Source organism: Crocuta crocuta, unplaced genomic scaffold, assembly GCF_008692635.1.
Source record: "Crocuta crocuta isolate KB4526 unplaced genomic scaffold, BGI_CrCroc_1.0 scaffold580, whole genome shotgun sequence".
NCBI lineage: Eukaryota > Metazoa > Chordata > Mammalia > Carnivora > Hyaenidae > Crocuta > Crocuta crocuta.
Window position 1 is genome coordinate 394335 of NW_027527940.1, and position 22385 is coordinate 416719.

The window sequence follows — 22385 nt, forward strand, 5'->3', positions numbered from 1 at the left end:
GAATGGATCAAGAAGATGTGGTTTACCTATACGATGGAATACTACATGGCAATGAGAAAGAATGAAATCTGGCCATGTGTAGCAACATGGATGGACCTTGAGGGTGTTATGCTGAGTGAAATAAGTCAGGCAGAGAAGGACAGATACCATATGTTTGCATGTATAGGAGGATTAGGAGGAACTTAACTGAGGACCATGGGGAAGAAGAAGGGAAAAATAGTTGGGGGCGGGGGAGGCAAACCATGAGAGACTCTTGAATGATGAGAACAAACTGAGGACTGATGGGGGGGAAGGCGGGAGATGGGCATGGAGGAGGGCACTTGTGGGGATGAGCACTGGGTGTTATATGGAAACCAACTTGACAATAAACTATTTGTAAAATAATATTTAATAATAATAAAAGAATGAATGAACAAGTAAAACAATGAATTAATGAGTGTATAAATGGGCTGAGTACTGTTATAGGTGAAAGTGAATGAGATATGCCAGGATATAAGCTGCCTAAGACTTTAAGGAATTGCTTGAAACATCGCTTTACCTTTTTCAGCCTATCGTCTGTAAGCAATTGTTTGAAAAATGGTGCCACCTCTAAAAATCCCGTTGTCTAGTTGTGCTCTTGGAAAATGCAATCCTTTGTGCATATATTTATTAATGTGATGTGTCTTTTTGGCTTAAGGATATAGTTGGAGAGACATAAAAATATGGTGAGATTGGAAAGGATACCCCTTCCCTTCTTTTTTGAGGGGTGGAGACTAAGGAACTTCTTCTGTATACACAAGACTAACATGGTCTATGACTGGGTAGAAATTGTGAGATATAATAGAACACAGATGGGAGTCAGACTCCCATGGAACTGACATGGAAATGAATCCTCAGTTTCACAACTTAGTAGCAGGATATGATGGCCAAGAGAACTGTTTTACAGAACTCTGCCTAGAGGGAATGTAGTTGACCAAGGGCCTCAGCAGCTTGCACCAAGGCCAGGCATTTGCACCATGCACTTGCACCAAGGCCAGGCTTCCCATGGGCTGCTCCCAGCCAGTGCCTGTGTGTGTAGGGGAGACATGAAACTTTCCTGATGGTCAATATTGGCCCTAGGACTCCCTGATGGCCTTGCTGACCCTTCATTAGACTGAATGGCATTCTAGGACACTGCCTCACAGTCTTCTCTCCCTCTCTCCTTTACTTATGGTCAGACTTGCATTGTGGTAGGCAAACTTCCTCCCTATGTTCTTTACACAAGCATTTTCCTAATAAAATCCTTGGATGTTTAAGCCTATCTTGGTATCTGCTTCTTAGATTATCTGGACTAATACATGGAATGACCTTGGCAAGTTATTTCATATTTGAATCTGTTTCCTCATCTGCAAAGCAAAAGTTAATAATGCCGGTTACATGGGAGCTATAAGAATGATTAAATATGATAATGCACGAAAAGCTCTAGGGGTGCCTGGGTGGCTCAGTCGGTTAAGCATCTGACTCTTGATTTGAGCTCAGGTCATGATCTCTAGGTTTGTGAGATGGAGCCCCAAGTCAGTCTCTGTGCTGATAGCATGGAACCTGCATGGGATTCTCTCAGTCCCTCTCTCTGGGCTCTTCCCTACCCCTCACATGCAGTCTCTCTCTCAAAATAAACACACTTTAATAAAAAAAAAAAAAAAAAGGAAAGCTCTTAATCCCCATACCTGGAAAATACAGGTACTTAATAAATGTCACTTTTCTTCCCTTTCCTTTTTTCTTATGAAATGTCCTTAGCAATGGGGTTAAACCGTATTTATCTGTGTACACTGACCTGTGACATTTGGGAACAAACGAAGTCTAGGTGTAACAAAATTGTCTTCCTTTAATTATAGTCGCTCCCACTTCTCATTGACTGCTTCTCAAATCTGGGGAAACTCTTACTTTGCAGACCTCTCTGAAATCTTCGATCTGTTTAATAATGTGGGTTGAAAGGGCAAAAACAGCTTCAGGGGGAAATGTGATTAAACTTTGTATGCTAGCTTTATTACTTTCTTCAGTTAGGTTAATGCCCACCACTTTACCTTGTCATCCAATTTCCGTGCATTGAATGCAAGTTCAACGTAGTCATCATTGCCAGATAATTCTTCAGCAATCACCTAAAGGAAAAAATTTTCACATATTTTCAAATGTTTTCCAGAAGCTATTGAAGCCATTGTTCTAATCCGGGACTCAAGATTAAGAGAAGTATTTAAATATTTAAAATTAAGAAGGAGATTAAAATTTTTTGAGATGCGTGAAAGAAATAGATGTTTAAGATGTCTTAGAGTAAAGATGGCTAGAGGAGGTGTGGTTCTCCTGGGAAAGAACAAAGGCAAATCTCATACCTGGGTTTACTACCCCAAAGCTTTTCTGGGACTGTGGGTTTTGCAAGTGAGCCTTTGGATTCATGGCTTTTTAGAACAACAATCGGGTCTTCAAAGACCCTTTGAACCATCTGTGTGGAATTGAACATAGAAGTAAAAAAAAAAAAAAAAAGCTTTTACATGAATGTATCATTTAAAATATTCAAGTAATAAACTCAGGTAAGTGCTTGTGAGAATGGTCATAACTTACATCCCAGGGAATCCTTTTGAAGTCTTCCCTTAAAAATGGCTTAAATTTTTTTTAATGAATCAGTCACTTTCAAGTTAAAAAAGAATGGTCCAAGGAACTCAGGAGGTTTGCCTCCTGGCAATTTACTTCCTTAGCAATTTATATTTTCCTGGTACATTGTTCTACCTTTTCTTTTTCTTTTGTCCCCATAACTAAATGATAAGAAGAACACTTTCTCTACCTTTCTCAAGGGCTCTAAAGCAAGATGCCAAAGTTTCAAATACTGGAGTACTTTGAAAATTTAAGGTTTTGTTTAGAAATACTTCCAGTATTGCCCAATTGAACATTATGTGATGACAGAAATGTTCTGTAATCTGTACTGTCTAATACAGTAACTGCTAGCCACATGTAATTTTTTACATTAATTTTTAAAAAAAATACCAGTTAACATAACATGTTATATTAGTTGCAAGTATATAGTACAATGATACAACAGTTCTATATATTATTCGGTGCTCATCATGATAACTGTGCTCTTTAACCCCCCTCACCTATTTCACCCATCCCCACACCACCTCCCCTCTGGTAACCATCAGTTTGTTCTCTATAGTTAAGTGTCTGTTTCTTATTTAAAAAATCTCTCTCTCCTTTTAAAAAATCTTTTCCTAAAAAATTAAGTAAATAAAAATTAAAAAAAATAAAAAATCTTTTCCTTGCTTGTTTTGTTTTTTAAATTCCGTTTATAAGTGAGATCATACAGTATTTATCTTTCTCTGATTGGCTTATTTCATTTAACATTATACTCTCTAGCTCTATCCATGTCATTGTAATGGCAAGATTTCATTCTTTTTATGGCTGAATAATTTCCCATTGTATATATAGATATCACATCTTCGTTGTCCATTCATCCATCAATGAATACTTTAGCTGCTTCCGTATCTTGGCTATTGTAAATAATGCAGCAATAAATATAGGGATGCACGAATCCCTTCACATTAGTGTTTTTGTATTCTTTGGGTAAATATCCAGTAGTGCACTTACTGGATCATAGGATAGTTCCATTTTTAACTTTTTGAGGAACCCCTATACTCTTTTCCACAGTGGCCGTACCAGCTTGCACTCCCACCAACAATGCATGAGGGTTTTCTCCACATCCTCACTAACACTTGTTTCTTGTGTTTTGATTTTAGCTATTCTGACATGTATGAGGTGATAACTCATTGAGAATCTTTTCATGTGTCTATTGGTCGTCTGAATGTCCTCTTTGAAGAACTGTTTGTTCATGTACTTTGCCCATTTTTAATTAGATTCTTTGTTTTTGGGGTGTTGAGTTGTATAAGTTCTTTATCTATTTTGGATACTAACCCTTTATCAGAGATGTCATTTGCAAATATCTTCTCCCATTCATTAGATTGTCTTTTAGTTTTGCTGATCATTTCCTTTGCTCGGCAGAAGCAGTTTATTTTGATGTAGTCTCAATAGTTTATTTTTGCTTTTGTTTCCCTTGCATCAGGAAGGATATCTAGAAAAAAGTTGCTATGTCCAATGTTGGAGAAATTACTGCCTGTGCCTTTTTAGGATTTTTATAGTTTTAGGTCTCACATATAGGCCCTTAATATATTTTGAATTTATTTTTCTGTATGGTGTAAGCTAGTGGACCAGTTTCATTCTTTTGTATGTAGCCATCCAATTTCCCCAGCACCATTTGTCTAAGAGCCTTTTTTTCCTCATTGCATATTCTTTCTTCCTTTGTCAAAGATTAATTGACCATATTAACGTGGGTATATTTCTGGGCTTTCTATTCTATTCCATTGCTTGATGTGCCTATTTTTATGCCAATACCATACTGTTTTGATCACTATAGCTTGAAATCTGGAATTGTAATACCTCCACCTTTGTCTTTCTTTTTCAAAAAAGTTTCTTGGCTATTAGGGGTCTTCCATGGTTCTATATGAATTTTAGGACTGTTTATTCTAGTTTTGTGAAAAATGTTGGTATTTTGATGGGATTACATTGAATGTGCTGATTGCTTTAGGTAGTATAGACATTTTAACAATATTTGTTCTTCCAATTCATGAGCATGAAATATCTTTCCACTCATTTGTGTCATCTTCAATTTCTTTCATCAATGTTTCATAGTTTTCAGAGTACAGGTCTTTCATGTCCTTGCTTAAGTTTATTCCTAGGTATTTTAGTATCTTTGGTGCAGTACTAAATGGGATTGCTTTCTTAATTTCTCTTTCTGTTGTTTTATTTTTGTATATAAAAATGTCATGGATTTCTGTACATTAATTTTGTATCCTGCAATCTTATTAAATTCATTGATCAGTTCTAGTAGCTTTTTGGTGGAATGCTTAGAGTTTTCTTTATATAGTATCATGTCATCTGCAAATAGTGAAACTTTTACTTCTTCCTTACCAAACTGGACGCCTTTTATTCATTCCTTTTGTCTGACTGCTGTGGCTAGTACTTCCTGTGCTATGTTACATAATAGAGGTGAGACTGGACATGATTATTGGATTGTACTGTTCATGACTCTAAAGTGCCCTTTTTTGTCCCTTGTTACAGCCTTTGTTTTAAAATCAATTTTTTCCAATATAAGTATTGCTACTCTGACTTTCATCTTACTTCCATTTGCATTATAAATGTTTCTCCATCCCTTCACTTTGAGTCTGTATGTGTATTTAGGTATGAAATAAATCTCTCGTAGACAGCATATAGATTGGCCTTTCTCTCTCTTTTTTAAGATCTATTCTATCACTCTATGTTTTTTGATTGGAGTATTTAGTACATCTACATTCAAAGTAATTATTGCCATTCTGTTACTTGTTTTATGGTTGTTTTTGTAGTTCCTCTCTATTCCTTTATTCTCTTATTCTTTTTTTTTTTTTACAAATAGTTTATTGTCAAGTTGGTTTCCACATAACACCCAGTGCTCATCCCCACAAGTGCCCTCCTCCATGCCCATCTACCCCCTCCTCTCCTACACACCCATCAGTCCTCTTATTCTTTTTTTTTCTTAGTTTATTATCAGGTTGGTTTCCATATAACATCCTGTGCTCGCCCCAACAAGTGCTCTCCCCCATGCCCATCACCCCCCTCCCCCTCTTCCCCACTCCCAGCAACCCTCAGATTGTTCTCAGCATTCAAGAGTCTCTCATGGTTTGCCTCCCCCCTCCCCCCCTACTATTTTTCCCTTCTTCTTCCCCATGGTCCTCTGTTAGGTTCCTCCTAATCCACCTATACGTGCAAACATATGGTATCTGTCCTTCTCTGCCTGACTTATTTCACTCAGCATAACACCCTCAAGTTCCATCCATGTTGCTACATATGGCCAGATTTCATTCTTTCTCATTGCCATGTAGTATTCCATGGTATAGATAAACCACATCTTCTTGACCCATTCGTCTGTTGATGGACACTTAGGCTCTTTCCGTGTTTTGGCTATTGTTGAGAGTGCTGCTATGAACAGTGGGGTACATTCTTTATTTCATGATTAGTTTGCTTTCTCTAGTAAAGTACTTGGATTCCTTACTCTTTATTTTTTTGCACATCTATTACTGTTTTTTAATTTGTGGTTACCATTCAGTTTATATATAACATCTGCATAAAGCAGTCTATATCCAGGTGGTGACCACCTAATTTTGACCTCGTTCTTTACTCCTTTTTCTCCACATTTCAGATAGTTGGTATCATATTTTACATCCTTTTACTTTGTGCTTCTCTTGACTGATTTTTATAGACATACTTAATTTCTTGGCTTTTGTGCTACCTATTTTTCTAACTCTTACTTACGGATTTTATTTTCTACTCACAGAGTCCCCCTTAACATTTCTTGTATGGCTGGCTTAGTGGTCATGAATTCTCTTAATTTTTATTAAAATTGTCTGGGAAACTATTTATCTCTCCTATTCTGAATGGTAGCCTTGCTGGATAGCGTATTCTAGACTGCAAGTTTTTCCCTTTCAGCACTTTGAATATATCATGCTACTCCCTTCTGTCCTACAACATTTTTGCTTAACAATAAACTGATAGCCTTATGGTGTTTCTTTTGTATGTAACTGTCTTCTTTTCTCTTACAACCTTTAAAATTCTTTCTTTTTCCCTGTTTTTTTTTCCATTTTAGTTACTATGTATCTTGGTATGGACCACCTTTGGTTGAGTTTGTTGGGGTATCTCTGTGCCTCCTGATTCTCTGTTTCCCTCCCCAAATTCATAGCCACATGTAAATATTGAACACTTGATATATGGCTAGTGTGAACAAGGTATGGATATTTTCTTTTATTTAATTTTGAATAGTTTTATTTAAGTTTAAATAATCACGTATGGTTAATGGTTACCAAAAATGGTAACATAAATCCAAACTATTATATTAAAGAGGAGAGCTACATGTTGGGTTTTCTGTCCTTAGGCAACAAATCTAATGTTGGACTAATTGTTATTAGAGCAGATTTTTAATTCTCAAAAAAATGAGAAGCAGGGATAGGTAGTTTGATCATCTGAAAATCCCAGATAATTCTGTTTTTAATGTTCTTGACAACTCCATTTTTGCCCTCCATTAAAACCTATATATTAACTGCAGAAGTGCTTGATTAAAGTGAATGGCTTCACTTTCAAATCCTTTTTCTATTCCTTTTCTGTAGGGGTGGAAGGGTCAAAGCTGTATTGGCAGGAAGGATAAATAAGGAAAAAGGAACAAGAAGGAAGGGGGTGACTTGGATAGCTGGGCAGTTGTGGTATCAACTCCTAGTAGTCAGAGTCTGTTTATCACTGTGAGGTTTGGACCAGCCAGCACCATCTAAGTGCCTAGACAGATAGCTGCTAAGGGACGGCTTACCGTGATGGAGGACTTCCCTGCTGTGTTCCCATGCTTCAACAAGGATTTAGACAGTTTTCTCTGAGAAACAATCTGCACAAAACAACAACAACAACAAAAGTGGAGATATTAGTTATATGAATGTTTGTCTACTTTTTAAGTTATCCTTTACAAAATTCTGCATTCACAACTCTACTTGAAATTATAACACTATGTGTATTTATTTTCTAAGGGTTTTCCATGAACCTCTCCTAAATACAGGTTCTTTCTTTCTTTCTTTCTTTCTTTCTTTCTTTCTTTCTTCTTATGGCCTGTGATGTCAGAGAGACAGGGTATGAGAAATTACAGATGATTTAGTTAATTTGGAGGTAGCTTAATTGTTACTGAAACGTTTACAACAAAATTAGGTAGAAAATGTTGGATATGTACATTATGATAAAGCAAATAAAGTTTCAGAATGATTTCAAATTAGTGCTAAAGCCTGTGTGCAAAGTGGGGGATGGGCTATAGGAAGGAAAAGAAACTCAAGGTCTGAATATACACCTTCTGTATCTATCATCTCTAGAGTTTTGTTTTTAATATATTCTTTAGGAAGCTATAAAGTCAGTCATTAGGAAACTGATGCCCAGACACCCACTAGGAGTCATTGGAGTCCTCTTCATAATTCAGTGTCAATGTACAGCATGTGATGACAACTAAAGTTATCATTATATTGGGAGCTAGTTTTAGCAGAACTTGCCACATCCCCCTCTCACTTCCTTTTTTGGAAAAAAAAATTACGGCAAGGCATTGAAGCCCTGGTGGGTATGGAACCCATGATTCCCAAAGGAGAAAAGGTTTAAAAGAATCAAATGAAAGCTGTGCTCTTGCTAAGGGAGAACAAAGTCACACCTTGTGGTAGGCAGATCTATCTAAGACTCCCAACAGTCCTATTCATGCCATTGTGCAATTCTCTCTCCTTGAGTGCGGGACAGATCTAATAACTTGCTTCTAATGAATAGGATACCAAAAAAGTGATGGAGTATCCTTTCTGAGATTAGGTTATAAAATGAATGTGACTTCCTTCTTGATCATCATCTCTTATTGTTCTCTTTCAGAGCCCTTGCGCTGGGGGGAGCAAGTTACTATGTTGTGAGTAGCCCTATAGAACAGCCCATGTGGCAAAGAAGTGATGTTTTCAGCCAAAAGCCAGAAAGAACCTGAAGCCTGACAACAGGCCCATGATGAGCTTGAAGCAGGTCCTCCCCCAAGTTGAGCCTTGAGATAACTGCCCCTTGACAGCAGCCTTGTAAGAGACCCTGATCCAGAGGACACAGCCACACTCTCCCCTGATTCTGTGAGATCATTAATGCTTGTTTCAGTTGTCAAGATAATTTTTTATGTAGCAACAAGGAACAATATACATATTATTTACAGAATAGGTAAGGAGATCACTGTAAAAAGCAGAGAGACAAGCCCATTCTCTGACATCCTTATATATTTTTGTCTCTGTCTTAGAGCAATGAAAATATTGAGTGTGCTAGTGCTAAGTGGAAAAAAAATCATAGAACTTTCCTAAGCCAAGCAGATTTAAAGATCCTGATTCTTGGGGCTCTTGGGTGGCTCAATCAGTTAAGCGTCTGACTTTTGATTTTGGCTCAGGTCATTATCTTGTGGTTCATGGGTTTGAGCCCCACAGTGGGTTCTGTGCTGACAGTGTGGAGCCTTCTTAGGAGTCTTTCTCTCCCTCTCCCTCTCTGCCCTCCCCTGCTTGTGCTCTCTCTCTCTCTGTCTCAAAATAAATAAATACACTAAAAAAAAAAAAGATCCTGATTCTCAATGGACTATGATCTGAAGAGGAGAGAGTATTTCTTTAAGGAATCACCTGGTGATTGATGGTGATGATGATCATGATGATGACAACCACAATGGGAACTCCCATTTAAGGAGTACAGATTCCCAAAATATTTACCTATCCTTCATTGTGTTCAGGTTTGGGGCAGAAAACAGATTGGAGTGGGTTGAAGAAGAGAGGAAGAGAGAAGGAAATGGGGCAAACACATGGAGAATGTTTCAATACTCTTGGTGATAAAGTGAGGCAGAGAATAGAATCTGAAGGAAATGAGAAATTGATTAAGGTTTCTGTTTTAGTGGTCACTTTATTGCTAATTTTATATGCTTACAAATTTGGGGTTGTTAATTTCCTTTTATACATGAGGAAAATAGGACACAGAGGGTTTAAGTAACTTTTCCAAGGCCACAGGGCTTAGAAACTGACTTCAGAAACTGATGTCTAGATGTAGCTGGTAAATAAACTCTTGAAACAGATTCCGAAAAATTTCACTCCTGGATTTGCAGTGTATGTGTTTGCTTTTAAGCTCTTGATCTCATGTTTGTGAGCTTTCTGTCCACTGTCATTGTTTCTCAATATGTCAACATGAAGAAGACTGTAAAGAAATAATCAAGTTAAACCTTAAGAATGAAGTAATCTGAAGACACTGGCCTTGGTTAAGGGGCAGTGTAGCATAATTATTAAGAAGATAGGTTGTTTTAAAATTCACAGCTGGCTATTAATAAAATGGTATGAAAAAAATTTCAGATGATAAAGAATTGGTATTCCTTTTTATAGTTACTTCTAACTCTAAATTCCTCATCTTTTTCACTTCTACTTATTAAGAAGGTTCCAGTGGTTATTGTCCTGTAGCCAAAATCATTATTCCCTCTCCCCCTGCCATTCACAGATTATCACTTGTTTTAGAAACGCTACCATTTCCTAGAAAAATGTAGACATCATTATTGAACTTGAGAGGAACCAAAACACAAAGGAAACACAGGATACAAACAGCAAAAGGACATTAGGAAGACTTCACTGTTTCTCTCCGGGGGGTTTTCAGCAAGTAGGAAGAGTGAAAACACATGAATAAATGACAAAACAAGGGTCACTGGTAAACAGCAGCCAGGCCAACTTCTGACTAAGAAAGGCAACATACCCTGTTTACCAAATAAATTTGGCCTCAGAAATACTTCTGTCCATTGTCATTGTTTCATTCACATTGGTGTCCTACCCCTATGGCTCCAAGTTACAAAAAACACCCTCCCAGAATCGTAATAATCCACTCAATGGCTTACCAGGTATGGGTACCGGTACACTGTTTTTACAGACTGTGTCTTCCAAGATCCACATTTTCATTCCTCAGGTAAGACCAAGGGAGACTTAACTCACAAGGACTTGGATGGTCACATTCGCTTCCCTCACTCTTTTCTAGAAATGACAAAGCTCTCATTTGTTGGGTGTAAAGAAAATGCTACTGTGTTACAGCTCTTACCTTTTGCAAGTACTAGGAAGACAAGCAGTGTTCTCAGAAATATTCCTTCTTAATACTGGGCATTTGGGTATACAAATGGCTAATCAAACAACTAATCAAACAAACTTAATTTTACACCCCCTCCCCCAGGCCTCTATCTCAGCTGCAAAGAATGAGTAATACTTAGGGTTTCAAACCTTTCATTGTAATAATGATCAACAAACAACGATGCTGCCATTCTTAGGACCGCTGGGCAAAAGTGGTAGGGTCAGAGTTCTATAGAGAAAAGCCTATTTGTTGCAAATCTTACTTCTCTTGTAGGTTTTCTTGCAGCTGGAGCAACTGCATCAGGGTCAGAAAGGCCTTAAATCTTGTCAGAGAACATATGAGGCCGACAAACAGCCAACTCTGCCTGGCAGGATGATGCATTTGTTAGAAGTCCTCTAATGTGAGTAAAACGCTTCGGAGAGAATTTAAAGCAATGGTCATAAGGACTACTCACTGGACTTGAGAAAAGAATGCAAGACATGAGTGAGACTCTTAACACAGAGACAAAGAAGAACATAGCAGAGATAAAAGGCTCAATAAATGAAATGAGAAACATACTTGATGGAATGAACAGTAGGACTGAAGAAGCACAAGAACGAATTAGTGCCCTATAAGAGAGAGTAATGGAAAGTAATCAGGCTGAACAAAAGAGAGAAAAGAATTATTTAAAAAAAATCAAGAACAGACTTCGAGGGCTCAGTGACTTCATCAAACATAGCAACATTCATATTTTAGAAGTCCCAAAAGAAGACAGTGAAAGGGGGGCAGAAAATTTATTTGAAGAAACAATAGCTGAAAACTTCCTTAATCTGAGGAAGGAAACAGATACCCAGATCCAGGAGTCACAGAGAACTCCCATAAAAATAAACAAAAACAGACCAACAATACATATTGTAATTAAATTTGAAAAATACAGTGATAAAGAAAAAAGTGTTAAAGCAGCAAGATAAAAGAAGTCAGTAACTTATAATGGAAAACCCATAAGGCTGGCAGGATTTTCCAGTAGAAATATGGTAGGCCAGAAGAAAGTGGCAATGACATATTCAAAGTGCTGAATGGGAAAGATCTGTAGCCAAGAATACTCTATCCAGCAAGGCTATCATTCAGAACAGAAGGAGAGATAAAGTGTTTCCCAGAAAAACAAAAACTAAAGAGTTCATGACCATTAAACCAACCCTGCAAGAAACATTAAAGGGAACTCTTTTTTTTTCTTTTTAAGTTTGTTTATTTATTTTGAGTGAAACAGAGATAGTGCAAGATGGGGAGGGGCAGAGAGGAGAAGAGTGAGAGAGAATCCCAAGCAGGCCCTGGAACGTCAGCTGAAACCAAAAGTCACTGACTGAGCCACTCAGAAGCCCTTAAAGGGGACTCTTTGAGCAGAAAGGAGAGAACACAAGTGACAGTATAAAGGTAGGAAACATAAAAGCAGTAAAAAGAAATATTTCTGTAAAATATAAGTCAAGGAACTCACAAAAAAGTATATAAAATATATAATATATCTAAAATGTGTGGAGGGGAGGAGGAAGGATGGTTTGAAACTTAAATGACCACCAACTTAATATAGATAGCTATTTGCAGAAGAGCTCATATACAAGCATTATGGCAATAATGTATCAAAACCACTGATAAATACGCAAAGAATAAAGAGAAAGAAATCCGAGTATATCACTAAAGAAAATCAGCAAAACATAAAAAAGAGAGGGACAAGAAAGGATCAGAGTAAATCTTCAGAAATGATGACAAAACAAGCAATAAAATGGTAATAAATACATATTTATCAATGATTACTCTGAATGTAAATAGACTAAAGACTCCAATCAAAAGACACAGGGTTACAGAATGAATAAAAAAACCAAGACCCATCTATATGCTGTCTACAAGAGACAGTTCAGTTTGGACCTAAAGGCAGAAGTCTTCTAATTTGATTCTTTTCTGCCCTACAATGGGGTCTTAACAGCCATCCTTACCATTCAACAAAATGATGAAGTGTAGGGGAGGAAGTAGAAGTTGAAACATTCTTTTTAGCAAAGTTGGAACAGAGGGACATCAGTGCCATGCATGATAATGCATTTACAGATGGATCAGGGGAGGAAACACTTCTTTCCCTGTGAAGTGGACAATATTCTAACACTAAAGGTCCTCATTTTACAGGAAGTCCACTGTTTCATTTGGATGAATGGGAACAAAGCCAGGGGAATAAAAAATGCTTTGGTCAATATTTCAAAAAGTGTACATTCAGCGGAAATTTCTTTCAAAGTCCTTCAAAACAGTCACTCTGGGGACTAGATAGTCATTTTTCATGAGACTGCTTCTACTGAAAATATCCTCAGGTTCTTTTTTGAGGTTGCTTTAAGACTCTGTTGTAACAACAACAACAACAACAACAAAAAACCATTTATTGAACAACTTCTCTGTGCCAGGCACTGTTCTGAGGCTGTAATGGTGAGCCGATGAGAAACTTCTTTACAATATTTGGCAGTGAAATATTGATCTCTCTGGTCTGAATCAGAATCAATTACCAAATCCCAAATCATGTATCAGAGAACTTTTATTTCTTAAACAGTAAGTAGACACTGCATGAAAAGCTGTGGAAATAAGTCTGGAAATCACAGGATCAAAAAAGGCTTGATAGTTCAACTGTAGTACGTCAACAGAGCTTTCATCGTACATCTCCCTAAGTATAGCCATGTAAGAAGCCTTCCTTACACTTGTTTGGCTCTGAAACTTTTTGTCAAGAAGCGTCTCTAGTTCTGCAAACTAGCAATGACCACCACCACCGCTCCAGAGAATAGGCGAGGTTTCCTGATGGCGCAGTGAGGCAGAGAGAGGAAGGCATGCCTGGATCCCCTTAGGCTTTACTACTGCAGGGCTAGCGGGACTCCCAACAGCTGGCACGGGCATCTCATTGCCTAAAGGCTTTCTCCGGTATCCATGCCTGTTTATAGGTGCAGCAGGCTGAAAGCGGGGAGGATTACCATCCTTGGCAATGGACGTCAACCTACGACCAACGGGCTTTGGTACAGAAGTCCCCCAGTTCTTTTGCCCCAGGGATGGGGGTGACTGCAGTGTTTGTTCTACACAGGCATCCAACTTTCTTTGGTGGGAAGAAGCTCTGGTAGTTTCAGTGGTGATTTGTTAGACAATACGCCCTTAGTGGTTATTTTCCGTTTCTTGTCTCACTTATCCACTCCCCCTTTGGTTGTTCCTTCCCCTCCTCCAATAATCTAGTACTCTCCAGTCCTTCTCTGTTTCTGGGAAAAACAACCAAAACTTACTCTCTGCCAGACAATGTGTTGAGTGTTTCACACATCTTATCTCATTTGCTGTCATTTAATTATCAACACTCTCTCTTTTCCCAAAGCAAATGGACTTAGAGAAGCAGGGCTTGGAGAAAGTAAGGAGTTTATCTAAGGCCATATAACATTATAGACTAAATTGTGTCCTCCAAAAATTCATATTTCAAGCCCTAAACTACAAAGTGCCTGTATTTTGAGGTAGGGACATTAAAGAGGTAATTAAGGTTAAATGAGGGTAGAATCCTATCCAATAGCACTGGTGTCCATATAGGTAGAGGAAGATACATCAGAGTTTTCTCTCTATGCATATGTACACAGAAGAGAGGCTGTGTGAGGACATGGTGAGCACAGCTGCCTGAAAGTCAGCAAGAGGGGCCTCCCCACAAACCCACATCGCTGTCATGTTGATCTTGGAATTCCAGCCCCCAGAACTACGATACAATAAATTTGTGTTGTTTTAGCCACCAGACTGTGGTGTTCAGTTATGGCAGCCCTAGCAAGCTAATACAAAGAACCTATAAGAGTTGAAGCCAGAATTCATTCCTTCATTGAATAAATATGTATTGAATATTATGTGCTGGGTATTGAAAATATAGTGAAGACACGAGCAGGAAGGGGCACTGCCCTTCCACACAATACACAGGCCATGTTCCAACTCTGTATGGAGAAGCAATGCCATGCCATGAAGGAAGACTGGCCTGGTCCAGGAGGTCAGGTAGGGCATTTCTGAAGAAACTACTCCTGACCTGAGGCTTCTGGAAGAGAACCGAATAGTCAGAGAGGGGAGGGATGATGCTGAGTGGAGGGAACTATAGGTAAAAAAGGGCATAAGCAAGTATGAGGAGCTGGGTGAGTATGAAGACAGAAAGAAGACCGTTAATTTATCCCCAGAGACTAGGCTTTTGATGGCATTGTACTCAGACACCAGGTGCTTTAACAACGTTGGCTGTGGTGGGCTGAAAAATGACCTCCCCCCAAAGATATTCATACACTAATCCCTAAAACCTCTGTATATTACCTTATACAGGCAGGGCAAAATGTCTTGCAGCTGTAATTAAGTTAAGGATCTTAAAATGGGAAGATTTTCCTGGATTATTTGAGCGGACCCTAAATGCAATCCCAGCGTCCTTATAGGAGAGAATCAGCATGGGGAGGAAATATGAGAACACGCACTCAGAAGAGAAGAAAACGTGCAGATGGAGCAGAGAGAGATGTGAAGGCACTGGACATCTGAGGTGATGTGGCCACAAGCTAAGGAACTGGTGGGCACCAGAGGTTGGAAGAGGCAAGTAATTGATTCTCCCCTATAACCTTCAGAAAGAGGATGGCCCTTCTGACACCTTGACTGCAGACTTCCGCCGCCTGGAACTGTGAGAAAATAAATTTGCGTTATTTTAAGCTGCCACATTTGTAATTATTTGTAACTATAACCACAGGGAACTAAAAGACAAAAGTTAGACCATGTCAGGTTCAAAGTCCAGGAAAGGATGCCTCAGTGATGACTGATTTGGAAGAAATCCCTACTGTACCAATTCCCTCAGCAAGACTTCTGGGTAGTATCACTTTACCTGGTAGAAATCAGATGCGCTCAAGGTTTGCATTGTGCTAGAAGAGCCTTCTCCTGGTGCTGTCCCTCCACTTCCCAGTTGCCTTGCTGCTACTGCCGACCTAAAGGACCCACACTGTTGTCTGAGCACAGAGTAACTCCTGAAATCTTTGGCCTTTCCTATGTATAAAATAATAAAGGGAAGCTTTAAAAATATTTTAAAGAACATTTTTTAAAAAGCCTCAAGAACTGTGCTTCTTCTTAGGCTATTCCCTCTGCCTAGGATGACTCATACCCTCTCCCCTCAGTTGGCAAATTTTATTCATTTTTCAAGATTAGAAGCTTTCAATTGTTACTGTGGAGGAGGAAAGTCGTCACCTGTGGGACAGAGGGGGACTTTTGCTTGGCTCCTAATGTGTGTCCTCCCCTCCTTATCCTATCTGGCTCTCTCCAGCAGCACCAGCAGCAGCATGGCATGGGAACTTGTCAGAAATGCAGACTCTCGGGGCCTACCCCAGACCTACTGAATCAGAATCAGAATTTCAACGAGATTCCCAGGTGATCTGCATGCACTTTAAAGTTGAGAAGCACTGAGCTAGAAAGTCAGAATTGAATGTGGACAATTTTAGTATGATATGATCAGGTTTTAAAGATTTATAGAAAAGGGCTTTTAAATTAATCCATTCTGATTTAGACTTTCATTAATGGGTAAAGTTGTGGGAACTAAGAAAGGTACACACGGAAGCTTTGTCAGCCGTTCAGGGGAGAGGACTTGTGACATGCATGTGTGCATACATTTTATGGAAATTCAGTTCCTTGCTTCCCCAGTGGAGGCTTACTAAAGCAACACCCTGGGGAGAATGATTCAGAATGACAGGAGCAATGGTTGATCTACTGGCTTGGACTTCCTGTCTTAAGCTTTCTATTAAGCAGGGTTCTAATTACTTCAAGTGTAATTACAGGCTTTTACCCTTTCTCTGACTTCATTAGCAAGGGATGTAGTGGAGAGAGAATTTCAGCGAGGGATTTAAGGACTGCTTGTGCATTAATTATCCACCTTTGTCTCTGATGATGGGTGTAAGTCCTCCTCATCACAAATGACCTGGCTCAGAGGCCACCTCACCAGACCCCCGTCACACTACATGGCAATCAGGAGAAAGAGAAAGAGCTGCCTTCTCCAAGCAGCCCAGTGCCCAGGGTAGAGCATTCTGTCAGGCCAAGAGCACAAGGCAGCTTTTCAACCATCACCTCTGGCAGTCTGTGACTTGTTTTCAGGGAGGCTCACAACTAAATTAGTAGTCCACAGGACAGAGGAGGATTGGAGAAATTCTTTGACCATTTCTAAGTGAAAGAAGCAGACTCCAGCTTTGAGGTTGTCAGAATAAGTATTTTTATTACCATTCAACAGCTGAAGGAACCAGAGGGTCCAGATAACTAAGGTAATACAACTAATAAAGAGTCATAATAAATACTACTTCAGGAGAACTTACTATGTGCCAGCTACTGCTCTGAATTGTCTTATGTGTATTGATTTATTTAATTCTCATGACAGCCCTATGAAGTATGATCATAGGCCCACTGATGGATGAGAGCAGTGAGTGTAGAGAGTGTATTCATTTGCAAGAGCTGACATAACAAATTACCACAAACTCGGTGGCATAAAACAAAGAAATGTATTCTCTCCTGGTTCTGGAGGGCAGAGGTCTGAAATCAAGCTGTCTACAGGGCCATACTCTCTCTCTGGAGGCTCTAAGGGAGATTTCCATAGCTTGTCTCTTCCAGCTTCTGGTGCCTGCCATTGTTCCTTGACGTGTTCCTGTATCACTCCGTTTCCTTCATGTGGCACTCTCCTTCCCTGTCTGTGTCTCTCTGCTGGAGCTCTTTTATGAGGACCCTTGTTATTGGATTTAGGGCTTACCTGGGTAATCCAGGATGACCTCCTCAGCTTGAGTTCCTTTACTTAATTGGATCTGCATAGACTCTTTGTCTAAATAAGGTCACATTTACAGATTATGGGGTTAGGATGTGGACATATCTTTTTGGGGGCAACCATTTGGCCCACTACAGAGAGGCTAGGTAACTTGCTCAAGGTCCCACAGCCAGAAAGCAGCAGGGCTGGGATTTGAATCTACTCTGTCCAGTTCCATTCCCTTAGCTGCTACATTCTTCTCCCTCCCACAAATGACAGAGGCAGGCCCTGTGCTAAACCCTACCACATACGTAAAGCGATTCACACTCACTCTTTGCTCTCAAGGAGCTTACCATGGAGGGCGTTCCCTCTCACTCAGACCACTGCAGGAGTCTCTCAACTGGTCCCCTATCTTCACTCTTACTATATAATGAAGAACAAGAATCACACACGACAATCCAAATGTTGACTCTGGTGTGGGGGCAGGCAGGTTAACCTATTCAAGCCTCGGTTTCCTTTTCTGTAAAATGGTGATATTATCTACCTCCATGTGCATAATGAGTATTATTAACAAAATCTCAGAATCAGTCACATACAGATCCTTAGGAAATGTTGCTTCCTCCTCTCTTCCCTCCTATTCTATCAATCCCCACACGAAGATAATTATAGTCATTGATTAGCTTAGACTGGGATACTGGCAGTGGAGGAGTAAAAGGGGGTGGACAATAAAGATATTTAACACACCAAATTGATGGGGCTTTGTGGTTGATTGATGGGAAGGCTGTGGGGCACAGAGAATAAGAGAATGGTTCAAAAGAAGGCTCCCAGTTTGGGGGCCTCCCCATCTGCGAGGGTGGAGGTGGAGGTGCCATTCCCTGAGTAGGGCACAGTGGAGGAGGAGTGCGTGGAGGGGGTGGGCAGGGAAAGCAAGTGGAGATGGTGGCTTGGTTGGAGCTGTGGAGTCTGAGAAGTCTGTGAGTCATCTGAGTGGAGTTAGTATCTAGAGATGGTTAAAGACATGAGTCTGGGGCTCAAATGAGAGGCCTGAACTGGGAGTCTCAATGTATGGTTGATAAATGGGAGGCAGGAGCTGCTGGGTGGATACATGAAGGTGAGAAAGGATAAAGTCTGAGAGCGAGGCAACCTTCCCAGGCCGAGACTTAAGGCAATGTCTCCTTTCCTCATTCTACCTGTAGACTCTGGACAAAACCGGTGGGGGCCCCACCTCTAGGACCACAAGGGAACTGAGGGGTCATGCTCCTCTGTCTTCCCTGTGTAGGCTGGGGCTAGAGGAGCCTCTAGTCAGGGGGCAGGGGTGACATCCAGTTCAGGGCAGTGACCTTCTTTTCTCTGTGCTGAAAGAGACTTCAAAGGTAACAAGAAAGAGTAAAAGTGGGAGGCGCTACTGAGGATACAAAGAATACCTCTGTCACTGTATAGGGCAGTGTTAGTTGCTACCGTGTTTCTACACAGACATGTGGCAATTTGTATCAAGGACCTTAAACTGCGTGCCTGAATATTCCACTGTTAATTTATTTAAACAAATTCAGTATCAGAGGGCATGAAGATATACATAATATAATGCTCATTCAAGTATTATTTATAATTGTGGAAAACTAGAAACAGCCTTAATGTCCACCATACGGGATGTCTTACGTGATGTTTGCTATCATGGAATACTTTGTAGCCCTTAAAATAGATGATGAAGAAGTACGTAAGTTTTCATGGAAAGATGTTCATGGTATATTTTTATGAGAAAAAAAGCAAGCAACAAAAGCCATGTATAAATGACCAAATGGTTGTTTAAGAACTGTATGTATGTGCATACATAGAGAAACTCTGGAAGAATATGCACCAGAATGTTTACCAACTGTCTCTCAGTGTTGTGATGAAGGATGATTTTATTAGTTTTGTATATACCTGAACAGTTTAAAAGGGACGTGTATTGCCTTTATGGACAGACAAACAATAGCGCCATTCCCTACAAATAATGGGGCAGAGAGATGGAAAATCCTGCTGGGTTTACAGGGATGTCATGTGAAAGAGGTTCTTGCATGTCTGGAGGAGGAGCCTGAGACGTAGGCCCTGCAACAGAGCTGAAGGAGTGTCTCTTGCAAAAGCTCCTAGAAGGAGACAAAGATTTAAACTCCCCATCCTCATGGACCCATGAACATTCTTAACTTGCTCATTACTAGTGCTCCAAACCCTCCTGGGTCTCTTCTGTAGTCGAAAAGACAAAAATCAGATGCAGAATCAGATGGGCAATGTGGGCTTTGCAGATCTTTCTTAGGGATCAGTCATTCTCGCAAACTTGTGTTAAAAGTGCAGGTGAGGTTCGCAGGCTGGGGAAGGCACTCAATTGCTCAGTAGTTGCAGTGGGGATGTTGTCTGGGAGTTAAGGAGGCCTGGATTTAACTCATGGCTCCTGCACTTAAAAATGGTGTGCATTTGGGGCACCTGGGTGGCTCAGTCAGTTAAGTGTCCGACTCTTGATTTCAGCTCAGGTCATTATCTCAGGGTTGTGAGATCAAGCCCCACATCGGGCTCTGCATTGACAGTTCAGAGCATGCTTGGAATTGTCTCTCTCTGCCCCTCCCCTGCTCTTTTTCTTTCTCAAAACAAGTAAATAAATGTTTTAAAAAAGAGGAAAGAAATGATGTGCTGTTACTTCAAGGTTCAGGTGGTTGGCAGAAAATGAGAAAAGAATGGCAAATTCCTTTCAGGGCTTTGTGAGGATTAAATGAGATAATGCATGTGAAGTTTTCAGCATAGGGATCTGGCAGTACTATGTAAGAGCAGTTGCTCTCTGCCTGAAACAATTTTCTGGATTTCTTTACACGGCTTGTGTCCATATTTCATTCTGGTCTCTCCTCAGAAAGGACCTCCCTGGCTTTCCTATGTAAATTAATACCCACCCCCTTGCCACCACTCTCCATTCCTCATCCTGTTAGGGTTTCTTTCATATCACTATCATTGTCTGTTCCTATATCATGTAGGAATAAATAAGCTCCATAAGAACAGGGCTTTGTCCTTTTTGTTCATGGTTGTTGCCCTGTTGTCTAGAAGAGCGTCTGGCATGCAGCAAGTGCCTGGTAAATGGATGAATAAATTCATACTTAATTATTTGGATGAGTGAATAACTGTATTTAAATTAAATGCTTTTAAATTATTACTGTTAGCATTAAATGCATTATTCACTGAATGAATGAACAAATGAATGAATGAACAAATGAGTGAATACATACCAGTTATTTAAACCTGATTGTTATCCTTAATTGGTAAATGAGTAATATGTCCTTGCCAAGGGAAGGATGAGGTCTTAAACACTATAAGTTGCTCATATACTTTGGTCCTGGAGTATTTCAGATAAACACTCATGAATGCGGTGTCTATTTGCAGATGGATGTCACAAGTCTTCCTGAACTGAGAGAAAGGCTATTTAAATATAGGAGTCAATTTATCAACTTCTGGAAAAGGTTGCTTCCTTCTTGACCTCAGTTAGCAGTTTTTCAGTGATAGCATTTAGGGAGAATGGTTACTCCATTTTTTTCTGATTTGCAAAGGGTTGTAGAAATTGAATGCAGTGCTGTAGGCAACATGGTCTAATGGGAAGGCAGGTATTGAAATCAGATCAACTCAGGTGTGAATCTTAGCTCCATAACCTGCTGTCAGCAAGACCTTGGATGAATTAGTTGAGCTCTTAAAGCCTAGTTATTTTATTTCTTTATTTATTTAGAGAAAATGCACACAAGCAGGGGAGGGGTAAGTGGAGAGGGACAGAGAATCTCAAGCAAGCTCCACAACCAGCATAGAGCCCAGCGTGGGGCTCAATCCCATGACCTGAGTTGAAATCAAGAGTCAGACACTTAACCGACGCAACCACCCAGGTGCCCCCAGCCTAGATCTTAATCTATCAAGTAGCGAAGATAGTGGCCCTCGTGTGATGTATCGTGATACCTGGGATGCAACAAGTCTCCCGCAGTATCAGTCTCCTCTTTTCAACTGATCACTTATGAGAAAGTCAGTGGGAAGATCTGGGGGATCAGTAAAGTGATATGGATCTTTTTCTTCCTGAGTGTATGAAATGGAAGTCCCCAGAGGTAGTGCAGCTTAGGGGTGCAGGAGGAATTACTTAGTGCTCTGAATTTGAATACAAATGCCTGTTGCATCTTGATTTTGCCACTTAGGATGCATGTAATCTTGGCCTAGTGATGATAATGATGATGATGATAATGATAATGTCAATAGCACCAAGCTCATGAATACCTGGCACATGATCAGCACTTAGCAAATGTTAGCTATGAAGATGATTTATTATCACAAAGGGACCGTGAGTTATTTTGTCTAAATTGGGATACTTTTGAAAATGAAAGTGGACAGTGTTCATACTTAAATCATGACAACAGGTATAAACTAAGATGAACTAGGTCAAATGCAGTCATAGGTTACCCTAATATTATCAAGATACCTGATATATAAGGATGAATTCCACCCTCCCCCCCCCCCCCCGCCCCGCGGTCCCCTGCTTGCGCTGTCTTCTCTCTCAATATATAAACTTAAAAAAAAAGGCTATCCCAGTTTACAGTCTTACCCCTAGTACTTACTTCTCCATCCTTGCCGTCACTGGAATAATGTTTGACATCTTTGCCAATCTAAACGTTGCAAAATGATCCCTCATTACTTCATCTGCATTGCCTTTATTACTACTGGATTTGAGCATCTCTTCTCAGTTACGTGGTACTTAGCCTCCACGATGGCCCCCCTTAATTTTTGCCTCCCGAGACTTAAACCATAGTGTAGTCAGCCCCCTCCCACATGGAATAGGGCCACGCTGTGTAACCAGTTGGATATTACAGAAACGATGGAGGATGACTTCTGAGGGTAAGTGGTAAAAAGTCACTGTGGCCTCGGCCCTAAGCTCTTAGAGATCTCT

At 39.9% G+C, this 22385-nt stretch overlaps 1 protein-coding gene across 1 annotated transcript in view; it reads right to left on the reverse strand.

Moving 5' to 3' along the window:
- CPNE4 (copine 4) overlaps positions 1-22385 on the reverse strand; it is a 462890-nt gene that overhangs the window by 125955 nt on the left and 314550 nt on the right. The window contains exons 4-5 of the mRNA XM_077752280.1: positions 7391-7462; positions 2043-2117 (exon numbers count right to left, since the gene is read on the reverse strand). Coding sequence (XP_077608406.1) covers positions 2043-2117; positions 7391-7462 — 147 coding nt within the window. The remainder of the gene's footprint in view (positions 1-2042; positions 2118-7390; positions 7463-22385) is intronic.